At 39.9% G+C, this 24,885-nt stretch overlaps 1 protein-coding gene across 1 annotated transcript in view; it reads right to left on the bottom strand.

Moving 5' to 3' along the window:
* Positions 1-12,456: 12,456 nt before the first annotated feature.
* The window catches only part of BCAS1 (breast carcinoma amplified sequence 1), a 49,746-nt gene continuing 37,317 nt past the window's right edge, over positions 12,457-24,885 (bottom strand). Inside the window, exons 10-12 of the mRNA XM_010569620.1 lie at positions 22,034-22,099; positions 17,970-18,236; positions 12,457-12,531 (exon numbers count right to left, since the gene is read on the bottom strand). Coding sequence (XP_010567922.1) covers positions 12,457-12,531; positions 17,970-18,236; positions 22,034-22,099 — 408 coding nt within the window. The remainder of the gene's footprint in view (positions 12,532-17,969; positions 18,237-22,033; positions 22,100-24,885) is intronic.

Below are 24,885 nucleotides of genomic sequence, written 5' to 3'. Positions count from 1 at the left end.
GAAACCAGAGCGCTCTCATTTCCCCTTTATCATGACCCCTCTCCCCTTCAGTGACATTCCTTCACTTTTGTCTGCCCCACTCCCACAGTCACACACCCCACATCACCTTTTAATCCGTGGGATCCCAGAAAAGGTACCAGCTGAAACCCCATCACCATTTATACCCTGAACAGTGCTGAGCAGGAGCTCTCCTGAGCCAATTATTAAGAATTAAACCATGCAGTGGCATTGTTTTATTCTTTGTGAAGGAGGGTAGGATTAACAGGAAACCTGAACAGAGATTACTGGACACAACATCCAGCTTGAGCTGTAAATCCTGGGAAGAAAAAAAAAAAATATCAAAGAGTAAACAAAGGAAGAAGCAGGGAGGTTTGGAGGTGCGCACTGTTGTCCTGTGCTCAGCACTGTGCTATAGTTAGGATAAACCACCATTTCGCTGAGGCTGCAGAAGCCTTATTTACCCAGAGCACCGCTGTGAAGAAATTGCTCCGAAAACATTTTGGAGGACCCTTTCATTAGCCTCCCTCCATGATCAGAAAGATCCTCCTAAAGAAAACAGATCACTTGGAGTTTACCAAAATGGTGTCCCCCAGTGTCTTCCCCTGCAGTGCCATTCCCACCTCTGGCACATCTGCACCTACAGGCACCACACTCCCCTTCCTGATCTCTAGGTAAATTTCGATCAGGTAGGTTTAGGTTTTTGGTTTTTTTTTCTATGTATGGGACGACAAGAAAAAAAAAAACCTGCAAGTGCAACTGCTTGAATAGTTTTAGCGACTGAAACGTCCAAGAAACTAAGTCCAAGTGCCCTCTACTGGCATTGGGGAGAAAGAGGTGGCTGGATAACGTGGGTGGGGAGGGAAGGGGGTGGCAGAGAGAGGAGGGAAGTGATATTAAGCAATAGTAAAAGGAAACTGTGTCAATAAAGTGGGTATGGCCTGAAAACTATAATCACGTAGCAGAGCTATTAAATTGTTGGCAGGCTGGGTTGTTACTGTAATGTACAGGACATGCCAAAAAGCATATTGCTGGTATGAAAGCAGTAATAACACAGGATGTTGAAACAACTTCTGTTTTGGGGGTGAGGAAGGGGGGGGATAATGAAACTCTTTTTAGTTTAGGGGAATGTCTGTACTTCTGATACGGAAGATAACTTTTTCCTTTTTTTTTTTTTTTTAATTTTTGGCTTTTAAATTTCACATTGGAAAAAATTAGGGAGAGAAGTAAGGAAGAAAAACTTTTGATTATTTAGTACTTAATGTCTTTATTTTAAAGCTGAGAAAAGCAGTTGTGCAACAATGACATTACCACATGAATCTAGTCCTGGAAGAAATTATATCATGTGTGCTTATGGGAACTTAATCCATGAGGTCCCAGGAATGCTGGGATTGTATGTGTGTACATGCACGCACACACACTGACAAAACAGTTCATGGAAAAATCTGTTTCAGACAGTCATTTTTGGATAGAACAACTCATTCTTGCCCTGTTAGGAAAGCAGTGTGTACAATTTTATTGGTACCACTGCGCTGACATTTAGTGAATTTGCAAGATCAAGGACTGTGTAATACACAATTGTAGGGCATACAGATTTTACTGAGTTCAGTAATCCACAGGATCTTATCAACTGCCCCAATAAAAGTTAAAACAAACCTAACATTACTATAGACAAACAGATTAACTGCAGTAGAACAGCAGGGCTCTGTACGAAAAAGAGAGTTTAATAGAAATTCAAGCAGCAAACTTTGATAAACTGGTGGTTAAAAATATATGTAAATCTGGGAAAGTACTTTTCAATTCCTGTAATAACAGCAACAACTTTTTTCAGATTTACTGAAGAGACCATGTCAAGAATGGAGAGTCACACAGCATTCACAAGACACAAAGGCACTGGGGAAGCGAAGCCCAGAACAGGAGAGCTGGACGGAGATGGGATTCAGCTGCTGCATGAGGAAGCAACTTGGGGAAGTGACAATTTTGTCTGTTTTTCTGCCAGGAAGGCAGGGGAGGAGACTGCTCTGTACAGCCTGAATAGAACTGGATGGGATTGCGATTACTCACTGGAAGATTGATGCGACGATTGCAAATCTGTATATGGTGTCCTTTTTCTCCTGCTCTGTCCAGAATCAGTTTCAGAAATGTCACAGGCTAAGTAATTCAGTAAGTAGCTGCAATATTTATCATATTGGGAGAGGACGAATGCCACTCAGTATTTGCAGCATTGCATCTGTTCTGCACTCTGTGATTCTATTAAATTCAGTTCAGGTAATCCTGATGTATAGCCACTTAATTACAGTAAAAGCAAGTCAATTTTTGACATCTAAATTATCCTAGTGCATGTTGAAACCTATCAGAAATGGTGATAAGACCTTGTGTGAAATCAGGTTCATGCATTCTACTTTTTCTCAAAAAACATGTATTACGCATTTGTTAGACTGGACCTTGAGGTGAGGATCACATTGAGGTCCCAGTAACCGCCACCAGATCAGCCACACAGTATCAGCCTGAAAAAAAGCTTAAAAATCTTGGTCATCTTTCTGATCTAAAAAATAAATAAATACAAAAATTCTCCTGCTAGCCAGTTAGCTTAAGGTCTCTTTCTGTATGAAACACATGTTGATATTTGATTACTCACTTTAACAGTGTCCATCTGTGGAAAGGGCTGCAGTGCCGATACACATGCATGAAAGCAGTAATCTTATTTTCAATACCAAGGATTTTTTTATCTGCTTCATCTTTAATATTTCACTGCTGAGAACAGGTTGTGCATATGGTTCTGCAGCAGCTTGTTTGCAGTCCATTTCATTGTGAGCACCTCCCTTTTCACACCTTTCCTTTTCCACCTGAGCTGATTCTTTATACAGTACAGCAACATTAGCTTTTATATAGTGTTCATCATCTGGCCCAAGCCTAAACTTCCTCGTGGGCCGGATATTAAGTCCACAGCTCAGGACTAGTTCTGATAATGAAAGTTAAATATCCCACTAAATGCAACAGGAAAAAGAAAAGAAAAAGTCTGTCTTGCCTAAGCGTGGCTATATCTCACTTGAACAATGACCACATGTGAATCAGGGCTATGGTGAGGCTGGAAACATTGTCCCCTGGAGACAGTTACCAAACCTGTCTTGTGGAGAAACGTCTCAGGTGTAATATACACTGGGAAAAGTAAAATTAAACACATATATGTAGCTACCTTTTTATGCGCTCCTTGCATACTATTCTGGGAAAAGCCTGGCTTGTCCTTGCACGGTTTAGGGTCTTCCACTTCGCATGGAAGTCCCAGGTTCTGTGAGCTCCCACGAGCAGCAGAGGATAAGCAAGCCCCACAGCCCCATTTTGGCCCCTTTACGAGAGGTGGTGTATAAAGCCTCCGTCTGTCTCACATCACACCTATGAGGAAAACAGCCATCAACAGGGAAAGGCCCTAAGGGTGACCTGTGTTGCTCTTGCTGTACCACAAACTCTCCTCTTCGGTTGGGCAGTATTTCAGTGCTTTCTGTATCTCTGGCTTTAATGTAAGGAAGCCCAACTACATCTACAAAGTACAAGTAAGTGTAGGAACAATAATGCATTATCTTTCTGGGGGTGTCTATTTTGAAGGTAGACATTGCATTAACTTGCAAAAACTGATCTTTCCAGCCAGAGGAAAATTTTTTTCCTCTGTAGGCAGTTAACAGCAAGATCCAAATTCAAACTAACAACTGAAAAAAAAAAAACTCACTTTAAATATCTGAGATGTTTGTTGATGATAACAATGGGATTACTCACATTAGTTTTAATTATCTCAGATTGCAAATTCAGATCTTTCAGAAGTACTTCAATACTTCACATTCTCTTGTTGGTAGGGCAGAGATCAACTAAAAGTATTAAGAGGAAGTCAGATACAAAAAAATACTTAGATAAACGCAATCAATGCATGGAATCTGACCATACATTTTTGAGCCTGAAAACATAAAAAAATATTCCTCAGAAACAGATAGTAAATTGTCCCCAAACTTACAAATCCAGTTACAAACTGATATCATATTTTTCAACTTTTATAGGAACTAACACTACAGTCTCAGGAAGAGTCAACTCGGGGGAGTAAATTAAAAATAAATGAGAAGGTTGAAAGCATGCTAATAATGTCAATTTGGGGTGACCTTTACAATATCTCACTGCCAAAGAATCAGCATTCATAAAAGGTTAAGTTCTTTGAGAAGTTACAAGCCGAATACCCCAAAATTGAAGCATGCATAATCATTAGTTGCTTAGGAAATTCTTGGCAAATGTGCGTACATAAGAACAAAGATACATCTGTGAACAAAAAGCTTAAGGAACACTTTCTGCAAAACCCTAAATACTATTTCCATCCTAGAATATAGACTTTTACAAGTAATTCTGCCAGTAACCAGTAGTAATTTTAGTACAATGTTTGTTTCCAAGTACTTGAAAGCACCTACTCTTGTGTAATGGACTAGGAATAGTAACTACCATCTTTATCCTGTCTACAGCAATTACTTTTTTTTTTTCCCTTGAAGCTAGAAAAATGAGGCACAGACTTGATGGAAAGAGAGTAAGTTTTTCTAAATTCTTCCACATTCTGCATATGGTTTAGTTTCAGTTTTTTCCAAGCTAGAACAATATGCTTTACAGGAGACAAGATAATAAATGCTTAATTTTGGGTTCAGTTAAAACAAGCAACTTTCTCTAAAAGCTCATGCTTTGTTTCAAATTGACATTTGTTAAAATCGTCAGTGTGCATGTTATATTACATCACTGCAGGTCAGCTATCATGACTGACATGGTGACATGGGACAATGAAAGAAGGCAGATTTGCCTTAACTCTCACCACACTACATCTCCTGTATGCTCTGAACACACCACAGACTTCAGGTTCCTTTTGCACTGTTACTAAACCTCTTTGCAACAATCAAGATAGACTACAAATTTAAGATATATAGAGATTTTTGCTTGCTGAGAAAGGAAAGAAACCAAACAACCCCCCCCAAGATTAACCCAAGAAAAAAAATATAAGATGCTGTCTGGCACAGGCAGGCTTTCTGTTGCTGACGTGCCAAAATCCACCACCACTCTCTCACATCAAGATACCCAATACAAGCCCTGCTTGGATCTCTCAGTGAGGCTTTAAAGTGACACATCCCCTACTTACAAAACACTAGCACATTTTACAGGGAAAGGCAACTTTAAAAAGTAAGCTTGTTATTTCTGTGATGAATGTTCCTATGTACTTCTGGGCTTCGGTAAATTTACATTCTAGCATTGCCATTTACCTTTAAATAAATGTTGATGAAGGTCAAAGTTGTTTATGTTTTCAGGGTTGAAGTTAAGTGGCCAAGTCCACATTTAGGATTCTAACATAAAGGCGGGAGAGCGTATCGCTTCATTAGGTTACAGGTGTGCAACATTTCCAAAAGGTCAGGTTTTAATGAGGGCTCGAGCTAAGGTATTGCCACAGCACTTCCAGACAAATCACGCCACAAACTCCAGAGAAGACTAAACTCAGAAAAGTTTATCAAGGACTGGCATCTCCTTAGGAGGCCATGAACAGACTCCACATGAAAGGCTGAGCACATACTCCAGATTGAAAAAGGCAACAGTCCCACACTTGCCTGTCTGCCCGAGGGATGGTTCAGTAACGCACAGCTCCTACTTGGTCCGTGTCCCAAACTGGCCTTTCTCCTAGCAGCTAATGTGCTAGCTCTTCCTTCCCAATCCTTTCAAAGGACCTTAAACCTCCTCAGCAATTCATATATGAAAACCAGCTGGTCTGACTCACCCCACTGCAGTAATTAACCCTTGCTAGGTCTCTGTGGGACCTGCAGACCCCACCATAACAGCAGATTGATGGAGGCAAAACCCCTAGTTTTTACTTGGGAGTTTTACTGGCAGGAGTGCGTGGAGGCGAGAGGGTGGGAGAAGAGAGCCCAAAATGATTTTCAAGTATAGTCACAACATTGATAAAAGCCTTAGCATGGATTTAGTCACACTGGAATTAAATTTGTGTAGCTCATGTCTCTGGTAGGGGAGCTCTGCTAGCACAGTTGCAAACACTTGGCTGCAATCACCAAAATGCTTCTAGTGTACAACATTAGTGGGTTCTCTGGCTACAGGGAATGGTTTCTATAACATCTAAGACAAGGTTCTGCTCCATGATTGGGGATTTGAATATAGATACAGCCATTCTGTGTCAATAAATACATGCTGATAAAGATATCTAGCCTTGATTACTGAATTTGATGAAGGATGTCTGCTAATTTGTGTTGCAGACTTTTAAAAGGTTACTGTCTCCACCTACTTGCTCTTCTATTCTTCTGGCAGCTGAGTGAGAGGACACCTTTCAATCATCTCAGGTCCCAGGGATTTTAGTTTACAGAGATAAATACCCAAGGCTGTGAAATACTTTAGCTTAAGATCTAGCACAGGTTTAATTCTGCAAGTCTCCTATAGTACTTAGAGTGAGAATCACCAGGCTTTAGGAACTCACCAGGTATCTATTTATCTATATGTTTATATGAACCTGATCTCCTAAGCAGTGAAGCGTGATGTGCATTCATACATAACATGGTACCACCTCCGGAGCGGTGGCAACAAGCACTTACGTTCATATATGTACTAGAAATAGAGTAAACTATGCAAGATAGGAATTTATGGTCTCCTATACAGAGGCTGAGTGAGAAAGCTTTGAGAAGGACAGATAGGGGATCAGAAGCTGGCAGCAGGACATCTGCAAGCTAAACTCTTGCTCTTCCTACAAGCCTTGCATTGTAGCAGCGATTACAGCACTGCCCACTGCCCTGTTAACCCATGCTCCCTCCCAGCCCACACAGGTGGAGGCTGAAGCCAGCTGCTGGCAAAATCCCCCACTTTCTTCCAAACCCTCTGTTTGTGCCCTTGAAGGGAGATGCTCCCTGAATGCAGCACTCTGTGACAACCTGCCTGCGGAGGAATCGTGACAGCAGTGTTTTGATTTGGGCTTTCTGAAGTGAATGAGTGATAGGAAGATTTTCAGTTCTACCAGACAGACATATGTTCTTGTTTCTGTCAGTCTTTTGCCTATCAGGGGTTATATAATTTATTTGTGTAGGAACAGGGCATTTGATAATTATATGCTTTTCTAACACTGTGAATCAGTGGTTAAAAAAAAAAAGAAAAAGGAAAAAAGATTTCTTCAGAGGCCAGATCAATTTTAGAAGCAAATTTTTCAGAAGCAATTCTTTTACTCCACTTATGACAGCCACTGACAGTGCTCAAAAGCTGCAAAGACAAAGCTTCCTGTGATGACAGTTCCTCAACATACTGGGTTACTTCAATCTAATTTACTCAAGTAGTACAATTTCAGTTTATACCAACTGAGAATGTATTTCTTCAGTTGATTAGAAACTGCTGACAGAAAAAAAAAGTGAAAACTCTGCAACTTAATCCTCACTTCCCTTATGTTTTCCAAATAAGTCTAATGAAGTAATCACAAACATCCTTAAAATTTGTGAAGTACTGCAACAAAGATGAGTCTGCAAAATTCTAATCATGTTTTAAATGTCCTGAAGACTCTGTCCAGGCTCTATCTTTGTCATTCCCCATGCATTGCAATAATCATAAAGGCCCTTACTCCTACTGTGTAAAGGTAGGTGAAGGGGTAGTGTCAAATGCCACATCACCTGCTTAGTGGGATGTGATAAAAAGGAATTTGGACTTTGTACCTTTCCGGTTTAAAGTCAAATTGCTAATGCTTCCTGTACAGGAGGTTGTTTTCCTATGCAGTTTAGTAGGTGACAAATTTAATAGGAAATGATTAAGTAAAAGCAAAGAGTGATGATAAGGGGTTTATTCTTCTTCAAGGCTTTTGATAATTTCTTTTCAGAAAATAATACAATCTTTAAGGAATTTGTACACATCTTCAGCCTCCAACAAGGCTGCTGCAGAATTTCCTGTTTTTGTGTTCTCAGAACTGCTAAACTGCTGAGGCTGCCGGTAAAGACCTGTGTGTGTTATCCAGAAGAGGTGGAGTCTATAGCAAATCCAGATTCTTCACTGGTATTTTCAAATGAGTATACTGAAGTTAGAGGTATTCCATCTCTAACCTCACAAACGGGGCCAGTTCCCACAGCCCCAACTCATCTGTGCACTAACCCTTTCTATTTATCTTCTGTCGTGCTATCTTTTCTATGTATGAAACCATGGATTTTGTTGCATAAGTCGCCTGAAAGCCAGCTGTAAACATTTACATATAAAAAGGTATTAAGGCAGTCTTAAAACATGTTCTAATGGGTGCAGAGCAATGCGAAACACACAAACCTTGGAAGCAGCTTTGTTACTCCCTGAGATGTCAGATCCTGGTCTCGGTGTGAGCAGACCAACCCCTCGTCTCCTGAAGTGAAGAATCTTGTACCTACAAGGGGCAAGATCCTAATCAGATTCCCAACTGGAAAGCCGCTCCAGCTTAACGCCAGGCTGAGGGTAGATACAGGTCTGGCACAGTCAACAGGGAGAAAGTCTGTGCTTTCTGGATACTCTCAGAGGTGTTTATCGCTTTGCAAACCTCCCTGGGAATGCAAATACAGCGTGATTGATGGATGCACACAATTCAACGGAACAAACGCTTTCAGCAGATGGGTAGCCCAACAGGAACCTCCGAAGATCCTATTGTACAGGAACAAGAGTGTAATTATGATATTTTCAGGCATATATTCTGCAGGAGCTAGGACGCGCAGAAACTCCTCGGCAGTCCCCCTGCTTTGGCTGGGGCAGGAGCGGCAGGCGGAGGAGGCCGAGGGGACCTGAAAGCCTGTGGGCCAGGACACGGGCCACCGAGGTGTGGTGCCTGCCCACACAGACAGCCAGCACTGCTCTGGCACCAGCCTTTAAAGCAACACTTCGGCCCCCACAGGTCGCATGCAGCAAGGCCTCTTTCTTTCTGCGACCCACCAAGCGATTCCTTATACTTCACGGCCATTTTGCAGATGCCAACAGGCCCCATCCTAGCACTTCCGCCTGAGAAAAGCCAGGCAGGGTCATGGCAGCCATCACAAACCTACTGTCCCCGAGGGCCAGGCACGGCCCTCACCACTGCCTCAGTTTCCCTCCATCCCCTAAGAGGTGCGGGGAAGTGTGACAACCCTGGGGACACGCAACTTTGGGCCAGCCGAAGTCGGGTGGCCATGGGGACAGGCCTGCTCAGGGAGACAGGGCTGGCCAGGCCTCGGCCTCCAGCGGGGCCCCCTCAGAGACACGCGCAAGACAACCGGTGGACGGGGCAGGCTGAAAAAACACCAGGCTTTTGTTTTGAGTTTTTGGATTTTTTTTTAGGCAAGGGTCAGCAGACAATGCTTACGCCAAATGATAATAGCTGCTAAAGTGCTATTACCTGTTTTGTGCATGCTGGTAATTAGCTGCTGGTTACGCGCACAATTAATGGGCGGACTGTTTAATACCGGAAATCGCATTGTTCTACTCGGGCTGCGCGTTGTAAGAGTCAGCACGGGGCAGTTTTGCCAGGAGTTATCTATAAAAACCTTCTTGAAGTGCAGTGAGGTTAAGCATCTGGACAGCTTCCAGAGAAGAACAATTGAGCTCAGCTATACTTTCGCAGGAGATAATTTGCTTTCAGGTTACGAAACCTGCGGCACCCAACCTGCTACGAAGCCGCTCGCTTCTCCGTGCTGCGATGGCGTGCTTGGCTCCCGGAGGGCTCATCCTGGAGACAGCGGGACACGCGCAGCAGAGCCCCAAATCTCACCCGGGAACATGCTTTTCCATGGGAGGGGGGGAAGGTATACACCTGTGCATTGGAGGGAAGCATTTCTTACACAAAAAGTAGCAATTTGAATCCGTTCCCTGGGATTTTTATATTTATGAGATTGCATTAGCTTCTCAAAATTCTTCCGAAGTGCCTACATGAAACACACCTTAAGATCCTTGAAGCGCTGTGATCTGCTTCAGTTCCCCTCAAAAGATCCTATGCACAAAACCAGAGCTTATTTGTTGACAACAGAGTCTAAATGCAATGTATTGCTTTGGCTGTTCTTCTCCTTTGCCTTGGATTGCAGCCTCTTCCAGAGCTTTGATTTCCAAATGACTTGTTAAGCTTTACCGGGCCTGAACATAAAAGCTGTACTTTTATGTTTCTTATGCGGCGTGTGGAATGGGGAAGCTCAACTTAACTGTGGATGCATCTCCTAAGACCTTTCTTCCTCTTGGGGCTCCACGTGTTGCCGCTTTATGAGAAGGCTGACTTGCTTCTTCAAAGCTTGTGTTGTTCCTGTTATCAGAGAGGAATCAAACAAAAAGGGGAGTTTCCACGTGGGAGGCAGTGCCAACACTAACCGTTATTTCATCTGCAATAATAGCTCAGTGGCATAAGGGGCACCCACAGCCAAACTTACTGTTTTTCTTGTTTTTCTGCCAAGAGGATTTCCTGATTCCTGAAATTAGCCCCATTGCCAAGTGATACAGTCAAATCACGTGGTCAGCAGTCCTAATTGCCTTGGGAATACAGAATTCAATTAACACAGTCCCAGTCCTAAAGCATGGACCAGGGAAGAACTGTTCTCTTCCACAGAAAGCCTGATCTATCCATAAAATAATAATATATATACATACAGTCTATAATATAATGAATTAGCCAGAGCATATTTTTATTTGAAAATTGCTTAAATACTATTCTAATACAGAGGCAATTACAGCAGTATGAAGTCAGGAAATAGCATGATAGCTTATTCCTCTTTTCTGATAACACTCACTATGCTGACATCTGGCACTTTCATACCAGCATGTAACCATGGTGGTTGTCTCACTGTATGTAGCTTTACATGCATTAATTTAATTAAAGCTGTATACTCTTGTAGTGTAGACAAAGCCTAAGACTTTTTTGTGGAGCAAAGCTGGATATAACAAGCCCAAATCTTCTCTCATGCTACCATAAATGGGGATGTACAGAAGTCACCGGTCCTACACAGATGTAGGTCATTACAAATCAGATTTGAAATCTGTAAGCAGTCACTCTTGATTGATATCACTTTATATGGCATCAAAGGCCCATTATGCTAGGGAGGAGAACAGAAAGTACTATTATAACTAAAGGACCTTTTGTCTGTGCTCCTGTGCATAGAACCAGCAGCAAGTTTTGGTTGTCCGTAGCAAGTCCACAGGTTTGCAGAGGCCAGTGAAAAAATACCATCTACCTACAATGGCTCGTACACAGAAACAAGGCTTTTTTACCGCTGTCTTCTATGACTAGTTAGAAATGTAATTCTGCAGATTTTACATAATTCTCACTTGATTTCCAGTTTTAATCTTTACTCACATAAAGAAAGAATGACAGCTATTCACTCCGCAGGCAGGGTTTTTATGTGCTGATTTATGCCTTAATGTTACATCAATCATCAGAAAACAGGGATGTAAATAACAAACTTTGTTTTAAGATTAAAGCAGCAAATGATTTTTTTGAAAGGATAAGTAGTTGTTTATTTCATCATAAGGAGGTCAAAATATACAGTACTGTATTATTCAGATGCTAGTGTGGATTAAAATGTCAGGCCCACATTTCCCTGTCTAGGTTAGCCCAGGGTTGAATAAACCACAGAAATCTTCTTTTTCTGTAAAATTTATTAACTACAGTTATTACAGGAGTCTTGTAAAGCAGGGAGGTGCCTGGATTTTGGTTTTTATTAGAATTAATTACAAGTATGGATATAAACAAATATCTGATGAAACAACTAAGTTTCCTATCATCTGAAAAACATTAATAACAGGATTGTAGGTACAGCCTTGAAGTTAGGACTACGGTGGGGACGCGGGTGCCCCCTTGTGTTCCTATTAGAACCTTAAATAGTTTTTAATTCGTTATCCCACCTCACCAAGGCAAGAGAGAAGTTGTCTCAATCACGTAAAGCCTTTGCATTTTAGCGTTTTAATTTACATTAATAATCAATATGAAGCATAACTTTATAACCACTGATTCTATTATACTGCAGACTTTTTGCTAATTTCAGCTCTATTGAAAATCACAAAAGGTGACTTGGTTGTTTTTACATTTAAGTATAACATTTATCAAAGGAGATTTTTTTTTTTTTCTGGGTGCTTTAAAGCTCTCTAAAGCTGAGGATTTGTTGCTCATGCCTTGCCGCACAAACTGCATTCCTTTGTCACATGCATTTTTTTTCTGCCATTTATTTAATTCACTGCCACTTTCTTACCTTACATACTCTACCCTCTATAGACTTAAAATCATCCACATGACCTTTCTTTAAATATACTACACGTTGCTTGATGATCTTTAGAGTTGCTTTCTAACATTTAATGAACAAACCCTGTAAATGATATACCTTAAATAATACACCAATGTTTGCTTTAGCCTCAGGCATTTGATGACAGCCATGTAAAGGAAAATAATGAGTCATCTCTACTGCAAGGGAGTTTACAGAGAGCTGCTGATCCTTCAGCAGCCAAGTGTATTCATTACTTGGATTTCCCAGCAGGTAGGATAGACACTGGATCTGTTTGCACTTCCGCATCAGACATCCTTTTGGAACCCTGTGGAATAAGATATAGAAATTTGTAACAATTTTCAAATATTTCAGAACAGTTAAGTCTGTCATTATGTGCTATTTGCTACCAGATATTTTCCACTCATTTCACCTCTCTGCTTTTCTTTATTTGCCCTTTATTTAATATGCATATGTATATGAGCACCATCTGTATCATGACAATCCCAGAAAGCTACTGCTTGCAACTTTGCCTAAATGTGTTGGTTATTTTAATATAATTTTCCCAGTTAGCATAGAAAGCAATTGTCTTTAGAAACTGGACTAACATACAGAGACATGTTGCTGTGTACTTGTAGTATTGTAGTTTTGGCATAGCTTTCTCTAAAATTTCCCCGGCCTAAACGGTTCACTGAAACCATGCTAAGAGTCCTTCAAGCATGATTAATAGTGTATTATAGCCAGCCTTGGTCTGCTCTAAGTTAAAGGAACATTAAGTATTTTTATGCATGACAGGTATTTGACAATGTTATAGTGATAAAGCTTTTTTACACTACAAATATAATTCTGGTTTTGGAACTGGTTCAAGATACTAATCCGGCTTAGATTAAGGAAATGCATAGATCTAGTTATACCAACTAAATTTTTTACTAGTAATTGATAAAAACTTGGCTTTAATTTAAGATGCCTTGACCTAGTTTTACTGGCCTTGAAACCATCAAAATTTCAGAACGTGACAGCAAAATGGATCCACAAACACTGTTCCAGAGGTCACTGTTAACATTGTAGGATGCCAATCCTATTTGTAGCCAGATGCCTAAATCATTACATGCTAAACAGAACAATCAGCATGACAAATCTAAAGGTGACTGCTATGTGCTTTCCCTACAATAGGAACTGTGCAGTCATATGGAAATTGTCCTTTCACACAGTACGCTTCACACTGGAAACCTGACTCATCACTTCAGGTAACCATAGGACTATTCTGTGTCAGACTGGGAGAGTAAAAGATCTCAAACTTCCTCATCCCTTTCAGGGAAGTAAAAACAGTGGGGTTTTTATACTGATTAGACTCCACCTCACTGATATTCTTTTAATTTTTCACCTTTGAAAATCTAAGTATAAAGAAGAGCAGCCAAATATCATAATGGACTAAAAGAATCCCCTGTCTTTAACTGTAATCTTGTGCAGCTCAACTGGCCACAATGGGTTTGCTTCTGCTTATACTGACTTTGAGTTTGGAAGATGGTCTAGAACAGAATAAAATTTTTTAGCCACTTGCATGTAGCAGTAAATGGAAGACACATAAAAAATTGTGACAGTTTCTAATATACATCAAACAATTCCAAACCAGCTAGTCGTTCCAAATTTATCCAGCAACCCTAAAAACCTACACATCAGTTAAAAAATTCCCACATTACAAGAGTAATGGAATCTGTCAGCTGTAGCTGTTCCTGTCTGATGCATGAAGATATTAAGCCATTTCTAGACAAATCTAGGAAACAAGATTATACTATTTACCATTCTTCCTATACATAGGTGGAAGGAGGAGTAGAGGAGGGGGAGCTCATTTGAGCTAATCCCCATTTTGACTCATTTAGCACATTTGCAGAAGAGTCATATGTTATTTGCTTATACTACAGTCTCCCTGCTGCACCCATTTTGAAGGTGATTGCTGATTAAAGCAGGAAGCTTTGAGGGAGACTGGCTGATGATTCTTGTTAAACTGGAATTTCCAAGCCTGATGTGAAATAAAGAACTTTGTTCCTGCCCTTTTAATGGACAAATTCCAGCTCTGCGCTCAGATTCAGAAGTACAGGTACCACCGGCTCACATCTTGCTCTCAGATACTTTGCATAACCCCTTTTAGTGCAGTAGAAGTTGTCTGCCCTTGTGACAACTAAGCTGGAACATATTATTTTGGACAGAGCACTTTAAAGTGCACACACAGGAATGTCATGGTATTGGAGTATATTTTTTTTCCAGCTTGTGCTCAGGAGAAGTTTGTGTCAGTATACCAGATACTCTGATCAGAATAGGTCAGAATAGTTTCCACATGCTAAGCACTCCCAGCTTCTGACAAGTTAAGTATGAGTTATTCCAGCTCAGAAAACAATGTCATTAATCTTTTTTTCTTCTTCTCATTTTCTTTCTAATCTAATCTTTCTAAGACTCACTAAATACCTTTGCATTTTATATAGCTTATAAATTAATCTCTTTCACCATAGGAACAACCACTGGATCTTATCGTCTGTGCTAAAACCACGCAGCCAGGCCGTAACACTGTTTGCTTGCATAAGTGGCTCCATTTGTGTTGAAAGTTTCAGCATTTGTTAGCCCAACTGGGAGCAGATGTTTGAACTGCAGTGTTCTCATCAGCTGCATTCTTGTACTATGACATCCTCTTACTCTGTGCCCTTTCCCAGAGGAATTGACAGATTCAGGAGAGAGTAGTGTTAAAATAGCTGCTATGGAAATAGCTCACCAGAATTTAGGAGGAGCTTGGTGGGCACAGGTTATGTGAGCAAGTGAGGCCTGCTGGATCCCCTGTTAAGTATCTCCTGCTTCCATTTTATCAGCATAAAGCTTAACATTTCTGCTGAGTTGTTACCAGATATTTGAGTTATCTTGAAATGGAAATTCTGGCATTGGTTTGCATGTGATCTAATACTTTTAGATTAATGATTACAGCTTCCTGGGACTTAGTATGATCACCTCGGAGATGTGTAGATTATTTTTCAGAAGCAATGCAGAGCTATGTTTCTTAGGTGTGGGTAATCTTCTTGGGGATATTCAAAACGAGGTAGCCATTTTCTATGAAATATTTTCCATACACAGACCTCATAGTTGTGGTTTTTTGTCGTTTTTTTTTCCTCCCAGTTCAAAAGCACAATAAACTGACCAAATCAGCTATACTGTTATAATTTTTTTTTTTTTAAATGCCATCTTCTGTTAATGGGAGAGAGAAGCTGTAGGAATACTATTGGCCTCTATAATAGCAACAGAAGATGAGGGACTATACACAGCCAAACTGTCTGGCATACTACTCAAGCAAGCAAAAATATCTCACTGAACATCTCTACTTCCTCTACATTTATTCTGCATTTTTTCCCCCTCAAAAGGTCTTTTTACCTCTTCACAATCTCCTTTCTTGCTCAAAAAAGCTTTTTCTTGCCCTTTGAATCAGAGACACCTTTCCCGCCTCTCTCTGTGTCTTTCATGAACTTGCAAGCATGCTTCCTCCCTAGCTTGCACTTTCTCATATCTCCCTTTCTGGAATAATTCTAAATTTGTGTCTGTTATTAAACTCTATGAAAGATTTTTTTGATACAGCTTCAATGAATGACACCATACATAAAGTGCAATTGTCAACAGATAAACCCTTTCTCACAAGTGGCTACAGTAAGAATTTTGATAAAGGAGGCCTGTCAGGGCTTAATTTCAACAAATCTCTAGACCAGAGAAACAAATCTCAATTATATCTAGAATAATAGAGGTAGTTAACATTTGCCCCATTTCTAGATAACCTATGCCAGAAAAATGTGTCTGTCTTCTTCCCCTCCAGTTGATTTAAGAGACCTGTTACGATTATCTGAGTGGTTTAAGTAAGAGAACTCCTGATTTCACTGGGGGGGGGGGAGGTTGCCAATACCCAGAGTGGGATGCAACACCTACACACCATACTTGTGAGCACAGATCAGGTGTTACACACACCCACCGATGTTGCGCACAATAGAAATTTCATATCAGATTTGGAAGCAAAGGGGGTGAGGAAAGAAAAGTGCATGTGTTTGATAACTTCAGTCAGCTAGTATAATTCACAGGTGCATATAAAACAATACCCTGGGTTTTTCACATAGTGTTGAGCAAAATGATTTCTCCTCTTGATTTCACTGCGAGTCAAGGTGATTGGAAGCCAATGCAAGTTGGTAGTTACTCCAGGTGCACTCCAGGACTTCCTTGCTCCATTGAAACTACAGGAAAACCCCACTGATTTTGTGGTAGACCAGGATTTTACCCCAGAACAATGGCAGAAGTGGCAAAAGCAGAAGTGGCTGAACTGTTGCTAATCAATATTACAGAAAGTTATTTTTCTTTTGTTCTTAATTCCCCTTCTAATGTGCAATTACTTTGGTAATGCAAATTGCCCTCTGTAGGATACATAGTAATTCTGTGAAACGCGTGCAAATTAAACACTTCTTATGATGTGGAAGAACATCTGCCCCTGAATGAGTCATACTGGTCTGCATGGCAGCCTAACTTTATAACCCAGTGTCCTAACTGGGCTAATTTTCAAATCTGCATTACCATTTCAATCTATACTGCTTGGCTTTTCTTCTTTCAGGCCTAGAGGACTGCCTACCTGTCTGTCTTTGCTGACAGCCTAGAAGCAGGGTAGGGAGAAAGGAACAAAAGCTGTACGTCTCTCAGGGGGCCAGCTGCACTGGGAATCATTGCAGGTAACAGTCAAACCTGTTTAGGTTCTTTACATCACTTGAAATTTGTGATGAAGCGCAGTTTACACACAAGGTTTCCAAAAGATGCTCAAAATGAGCCCACAGCTCTGCGGATTCATTGCTGCTGTGACAGGGTGAGGAAAGAGGAGCAAACTGCATCCTGCCTATTGATTTATAAAAAGCAATGGAAATCTGCCCTCTTGCAGAGGCTTGAGAGACAGTCCCAGGTCTAACCTGTGCTTTTGTTTCTGCAGTGGCCCCTCAATATGGGCAAGGGAAAAAAAAAAAAGCTTTCCATCTATTTAATGCTCCAAGGAACCGCTAGCTGCATCAGTAACACCAAGCCCTGTAGAAACCCAAATTTTTAGCATGCTGAATTCTTTCATTGCTACATTTCAGGTATCAGTGAAGGGAGAACAGCAAATTTAGGGTAAGATTTAACAAAATAAAGCAGGAATAAAAATACCATGTGTATTTTTTGTGTGTGCTTTAACTAGCCTATAACTCATTGCTAACACGAGGTGCTTATCTTGTGACCACTATGCTGGCTCCCACCCACCCAGTGGTCTACCTTGATTTTTTCCTTGCAGGGATTTCCCACCTTGCAGGGATGTCCCAGCTGCTCTGAAGCAGCAGCTGAACCACCCTCGTGGCAGGTGGGTTACTCTGGTAAACCGGCACCACCTCCGCTTTTCCTTAATAAACACACCGTAATTTGTAGGTGGTTCCGTACCTGTTACAGGAAGAGTTGAGTCATCCCCGTAGCCAAGGCATGAACCTCTAAAACAGGGGTGTGGGAACAATTATAGCTCTCCCATAGTAAACCATACCTGCCTGTGAATCAGTACCCTGAGGCCCAAGTTTTCTCGCCTTTGCCCAAAAACTTGCTGTTGTTTGGCCTTAGTCCTGCAAGCTGCTTGTGAAGTTGCACTCCATCCGAGCACAAGTCTCGCATGGTTAATGGCTTGCAGGCTGGGTACTTAAATCAGCTGAAAAAAATGACTAAAAAGATAAGATCAAGTTAACGTACAAGGCCCTTAAAAAACCCTCCAAGTGACTGCCTCTTCTCTGTCTTCTTGAAGGAGGGTTCCTTTGAAGCATCTCCTCCGTTCTGGATGGAGTCGGTCTCGGCTGCTTGCTGCTCCCGGGGGTCTGGCTGCTCCCTGCTTTCCTGTTTGCTGCCTTTCTGCTTGCTCAGCTCCACTGTAGACTTCTTGTCTTTTGAACTCTCTTTGCTCTTTTGGCCCACAGGTTCACTTTCAGCTGGGGCAACTGGCTTCTCTGTAGAGTTTAATGTCTAAAGCAGTTTCAAACAATGGTTATTTTTAGTGTTAAATGTAAACATTTTGGAAGGCGATCCATAAATATATTCAAAAATGAAAGGCCACCTGGCAGGGAGAAATCCTGCTGTCCAACAGGTTTTCGTTTACAGAGTTTGGGACGAACTCCTGCAGCTTTGACTTAGGGAAGGACTCCCAGGGAGCCGATAGAATTACTTACATGAGCAAAGACCGCAAGATCAAACCATCCCTGCATAGACTTGCTTTATTTACGTACATATCTATGCTGAAGCTGTTTTAGGAGGCAGAAAACATGCACGGAAAGATGCAGAGAGTCACAAGCATGCACTTCCAACTGAGACTCCCCCAGTTTTTGCATCCCAGGCTGTGAAAGCACCCAAAAAGTGCAAGGGAAAAATTTTGGAGAGAAAGGAAGTAAAAGACACCATAAAGCAAAGGATAAAAACAACTCCGCTATAAAACCACAACACTCCACCAAAAAGTTAACAACATAGAGCTTGGCTATGGAAGGCTGCAGCATCGTAGAAAATTTCATGCACAAATGCAAAAGAAGAGATAAGCAAACATTCCAAAGACAAACACAATGACAGAGCAGCTATATATAGTAAAGAAAAGATTCTGAAACTCAGAGAAGTACGGGATATGTTTGAAGTTCACAGGAGAAAAATCAGATCTGGCAAACAAAGGATAAGACAATGAAACTATCACAGTTAGCAGAGTAGCAAATGACTAGATATGCTTTTGCTAGGACACCTGTTTGCAAACGGGATTTTCTTTTTTCTTAGGCAAAAAATAATATTTCCTTATTTATTAACATAATAATTAAAATTGCACACCTATTTGCCTTGTTGAAAATCTGGAAATCTTACATCTGTCTTCAAGGCACAGCCCAGAGCTTAAAGTTCTGTAATTTTTCCAGCTTTGGGGATTTTACCACTAGTCTTGAAATATTTAGTGTTCTTCTAAAGGCCTAGGGTTGTACACTTATACGACAAGCTTAGCTTTCATAAAAAAAACACCCAACAATTTTAGACATCATGATTTCAGAGGAAAAACTGAAAGCAGAAACTCTAGAGAAACAGAATGCAAATACACCTCTCATATCTATTAAAAAAATAAAACAAACCTCAAGCCACTCTAATTTTGGGGAAACAAGAATGAGAGGGGGTAGCAATACTACCACTGGCCTTTTTCAATTGATTCACCTTTCTTCCCCACCTAATCTTAAAAAAACCCCACATTTCAATTATAAAACCTACAACCATGTAATACATTCAGTCTTGACCGGTTAGCTTAAGTCCTCAACAAAATACGTGCTTGTATTTAACTATTTCCATTTCCAAAGGACAGACATACATGGGTATATATTTGCTTACAGCTGGATTTGTCTGCTTGTAGACTTAAAAGTCATTAAGCTAGTCTTTGCTCTAGTTCTGCAGGAGATACATGAAGACAGCACATGAAACCTGGAGATGCAGGTGATCAGTAGCCCCATACACCACGGCCAGGCACCATCTGAGTGTCAGTTGTTTATTCAAGCAAATTTAACAGCCTCAGAGTAGAGGAGAACTGTCATCTGGGGCTGCGCAGACACTGCACCCTACCTGCATCTCGTCCACCTCGCCTGAGGAGAGACACCTGCCTGGACGCACGTCTGAGTGCCCGAGCGATGCAGGAGCTCTCTCAGCACGAGGACGAACAGAACTTCAAACCCCCAAATTTAATTCTGTCTCTCTCTTTCTGACTCATTTTAACTATCAGACAGGAAGCTCTCAGTTGCTGAACCCATTGGCGAGTTTGACGAGATCCTTCTTACTCTTATTTGCCTTAGCTCGCTTTTGAAATGTTTCTCTCTGGTACAATTGCAAACGTGCACATTCAATTCAAAAATAACCACAGCACCCAAAATACAGCTATGAGACTGGATGCGTCTGAGTTCAAAGGTACCAGAACAACTTCTAACCCTTATTAACACTCTGTGAAATCTGTGGGTTTACTCTGCGGGTGTAAAATTAGAGTCGAGCCTTCCTCACCACACGTGTTTGATTGTGTAGGTGCCTGATAGTTACAGTATTACAGCTAAATCTGAACTGGATGCAACAGGACTATTTCTGTGAGCAGGTTTTGGCCTTTGATGTTAGTCAAACAAAACACTTTAAAAATATTCATAATACATTTTCCAGGCAAAATAAGAAAAAAAAATTCCAATCAGATAATCTCTTTGAGGTGTTTCATATTAACCTTGAAAGGCAGGAAATTGGCATATTTTATATTGATGGGAGCAGCTCAGGAAATACAAAGTGAAGCCTATGAATAATGAAACATGTTAATGTTTCTTATTCTAAAGGGTGATCTGCACCTGACAGATTGCTTTTACTCGCTCAATGTTAACAGTGCCACAAAAAAAAAAAAAAAAAGATTAACAGGATAGTATTTTTCCCCATCGTATTACAGAAGACCTTAACACAAGGCTGCATTTTAAGTGCAAAAGGCAGACCCCTAAATTTACACAGATTTTGGATCAGTGTTTTAATGTATTTCTGTAACATACAGAATAGCAGTGATGAAAAGTGAAGAAGAATCACAGCATTCCAGAGATGCGATAGCATAATTTAAGGAGATCATTTCACAGAAATTCTAAAAAAGGAAAGAGTCAACAGCAGATACAGTCTTCCTTGAGCTCTTCTCTATATAAAACCATGCTAATTTACACTAGTGCAAATGAGAGAAGTAGGGAGACTAATAAGTTGATTTAAAAAAATGGAAGGAAACTGGCTGCTCATTAAAATAATAAAAAACAGATCCAGGACTGTAACTTTAGTCACTTACTCAAATCATTTCACAATGCTGTTGTATGAAATAAGGAATAAATGTCACAAGACAAGACCTTCTATATTTGGGATGCTTTTAGAGAAATAATTCATAAAGATTAACCTTAGTATCATAGAACATCATGAAAATAGGAAAACTGAGAAAATAATTTTACTATTAATTAAAAAAGGAAATAAAAAAGGAAATTCTGAAAGGTCAGTTTTCAATATGACTTCAGTTTTTCTCTCAGGTTAAAGGAAACCCTATGTCTATACACAGAACCTGTGTTTTATCTCTGATTACTGAATGCAATTATTCTGGATATCTTGACTTGCAACAGATGAGGGTTTGTCTCTCAGAAAAGGTAATAGTATTTGTATTTCTAATGAAAATGTGATTTTTTTTTTTCTAAAGCCATAAAGCTTATAATTTAAAGGTCACATCCAAAGTTTTGGTTTAGCTTTTCTGAACATAGAATGAAAGAAACAAAAGCTGAATAAGAGAAAATATGTTCATGGCTTTTGTCAAATCGCAGTGAACAGTTTTCATTCTCAATTTCTTTTCTATGGAGTTTCCACCTAAATGATCCTTTCCTTAGCAGACAAGTAAATCAACAAAGTAAAAATTATTCTGTCTGTGTGTATTTAGTTTCACTACCTAAGCCAAGGTGCATGCAGAAAGTAAAATAATAGCAAGAGATAGGAATAAAATTGAACATAAAGGCACTAATTATTTTAAGAAAAGGAACAAACCTGGAAAAAAGCTTCTTTTCTTTTTAATCTGATAGTGACTCTTTAAAATCTTGTTTAATAGTATGAAGAGGTAAAATAAATAGATAAGTAAAGAAATATGTAAAAATATGAAGTTCAGTGAGCATGTAGCACTTTTCGTTCAGGGATTTTTACATTTCAAAAGCTAGAGTTATATGGAAGTAGATGACAACAACCCATCACCAAAAGATGAAAAAAATCCAGGCACTTACTTGGTGACAGGGGCTTGGGCCATTTACCTCTTCTGAACTGGTTGTCCCTCCATCACCCTTGACTGACTAAAATAACAAAGGATTATAGGACTTCTAACTGGGTTCCTGTTTGAGGCATTAATTCAACACGAAAACACACATGAATCAAAAAATGCAAGGTTTGATTTAAGCATATTCTTTACAACGCTAAACCAGAATCAGACATTTCAGAAACTCTACCAACATTTTTGAAATACCCACATCTCCAAGGTAGATTTTTGCTAGTTCTTTCCTATGTGAAGTGATTGTCTCTTGCAAGTCAATTTTCCCATTAAGGCCTGAGAAATATGAATGAGGTCTCAGTGGACCAGAGATCATATCAGCCCTGCCACTGTAGTTTTCTAGGAAAGAGCTTTTGTTTGCTTTTCAGAGGCAAATCTATCTTATAAGATCTAGTGGGACTTCCTTTCTATTTAACAATCATACTAAGCTTGCATACCCTGTGAATAATTAAAACCCACTCAGCTTTATAGATATATTTCTGTATTTTATCATCAGCATCCATTTTTCCTTTCCAGTTTATGCCTTCTCTCTCTATATATATCTAAGTAATGGCCCTTCTTGGTGCCCACTCTTCCCAGCCCAGACAACCAGAGCAGACCCTGAGGCTGTACCACTGGCAGGTCATTCAGAGCAAACCTTGACTTGGAAATATGTTTTTAAGATACAATCCCCCGTTTCTATCTAGATTTAAAAAAGAGAAAAAGCTGTTTGACAAAACTAGCTCAACAAGTAAATTGTGACAAATCTTGTAATATTAGATTAAGGTTTAGTTACAATTACTAATATAAAAGAAATGAAAGGCATAATATATATATGTTTAATTAAAAAGTGTGTTGGAGGGTTCAACGTGGCATTCTCTTGAGTACCATATAAGCCACAGAGCTTAGCAGTAAGGCATAAAATAAACTCCGGAATTTCAAAGTGCCCAAATTTAAATGTCATTTTTCATTGCATAAGTTCAATGAAAACAATGAAAGGATGTGACTTCTGTTCTAAAGATAGATCAGGCGGATTTGTGGTTTTCTGCAGCTTGTAGATTTGTTACTTGAAGCACAACAGTATCAGCTTGATCCTATGTATGGTGTTATTGCAAGGACCTATTTCAGTCTCTGATTTTCCTATAAAACTACAGAAAATCACTATGTAGCAACAGCATGATAGAAAACTACACCACTCCATGACAATTTATTACTTGTCACAAATTGTGGGAAAAATTCTCTTTCTGGAACATGCTGCTGTGCACTTTCTTGCATGTTTATGCTCGTGACTCTTTATCTGCGTAAGAGACTGCAGAAATGGAGGGGAGGAAGCACAGTGTGGTCTGTCTTAACATTACAGGATAGAAACTCAGTCCAGAGTGTATGAAGACATATTGTGATAAGATCTGGTTTGCATTTCTATTTCAGTAGGTCTTTAAATACCTTCAGGAAAAAAAAAAACAGTTTATGCTATAACAGCAACTTCTTTGTTACCTTTTTTCCTAAAAAAAAATCCAAACCAAAACAAAACAGAAAAAAAGAAAAAACCCTGCTTTAGCCAACCTTTAGTAATCCATCTTTTTTTTTTATCAGAACATAAATAACAGAGTAAAGACCTTGAGGTCTTTGCCTAGACAAAGTTCTCTCTGGCCTTCAGTGAAACGTATATGTAACAATCACAAGGATTTCTCTCTAGAGCACTGCTGACCTTTCATCCTTGCCTTTGGTCATTTAGGATTGCTGCTGCTGAAAGCTTCCTGAAAGGGTTTTCTGCTTTCTAGGGCAATAAGAGTAGATCAGTGTATCTTTAAATGGAGGAGGGTGGGGACAGGCAATAGACTTGCTACATTTTCATGAATAATGAAGGAAAATTAAGTTGGGACAACATAAAGTACTTATTCTTGATTCCAAATGCTATTTATTATGTAAAAGTTTATTTACGTGGGGAAGTAGGCCAGCACAGACACCGCAGACAATTTGGAAACAATATTTTTTGTTATTCCAGAAAAATATATTCTTCTTGGTAGCAACTTCATTAATCCAGAAATAGGATATTTTATTTGCAGAGACCATACTCAACATTATCTCAAACCAACCATGCTTCAAGTCAACTTCCCGGCTGAAGACAAAGTCTACAGCCTCAGTTTACAGTTGGTAATTCTGCTTGTTCCTATTTGAAAATGCCATTTTACACCCTTATCTCCACAAAATACCTCAAAACAGACATTTTGAAAGGATTTATCTTACCTAGCTTTGCTTCTGTTTATATTCTGTGGAGAACAGCAGGAGCTTTTAGGGCCTCACATCATCTGATATGTCTTGGATCCTAAGGGGCTCTCAGACCTGCTCACCTCTAACCAGTGCCTTTAAAGGGAACCTGGGGTGAATAGCTCAGGTGTAGCCATTTCTATCAAAACATCTGCATTAGGTCTGATGTATCCTACCCTGTAAATAAGATAGCTATTTGATTTTCATTGATAAGGTGTGACTTTCAACTGGCAACACAGGATTTCACATTCATGTAGGTGTGGCTTAGTTAGATAAAAGAGCAGTGGTATTTCTTCATCTCTTATTGAAGCACAGGGCTTTAAACTAATACTTTATATCTTTCTATAATTTCCCAATAGTTTTTGTAGCATTAGTTAACCGTCTCCCATTTTAACCACAGCAATGGCTTTTGCGACCTTTGCAATTGCAAACAGACCACAAAGAAGGGATGCCTGTACTGAGCAAGTCAGCAGGCAGACTTCAAGATACACACTGCCTTTTCCAAAGTAAATTACTCCTAGTTCTCGCAATGGCTATCCTTGTGTCAATAGTGGCAACTATAGT

Source organism: Haliaeetus leucocephalus, unplaced genomic scaffold (assembly GCF_000737465.1).
Source record: "Haliaeetus leucocephalus isolate CR32 unplaced genomic scaffold, Haliaeetus_leucocephalus-4.0 Scaffold273, whole genome shotgun sequence".
In the NCBI taxonomy this organism is placed as follows: Eukaryota; Metazoa; Chordata; class Aves; order Accipitriformes; family Accipitridae; genus Haliaeetus; species Haliaeetus leucocephalus.
Note: the sequence above shows the minus strand (reverse complement) of the source record. Positions and strands in the feature narration are given on the sequence as shown.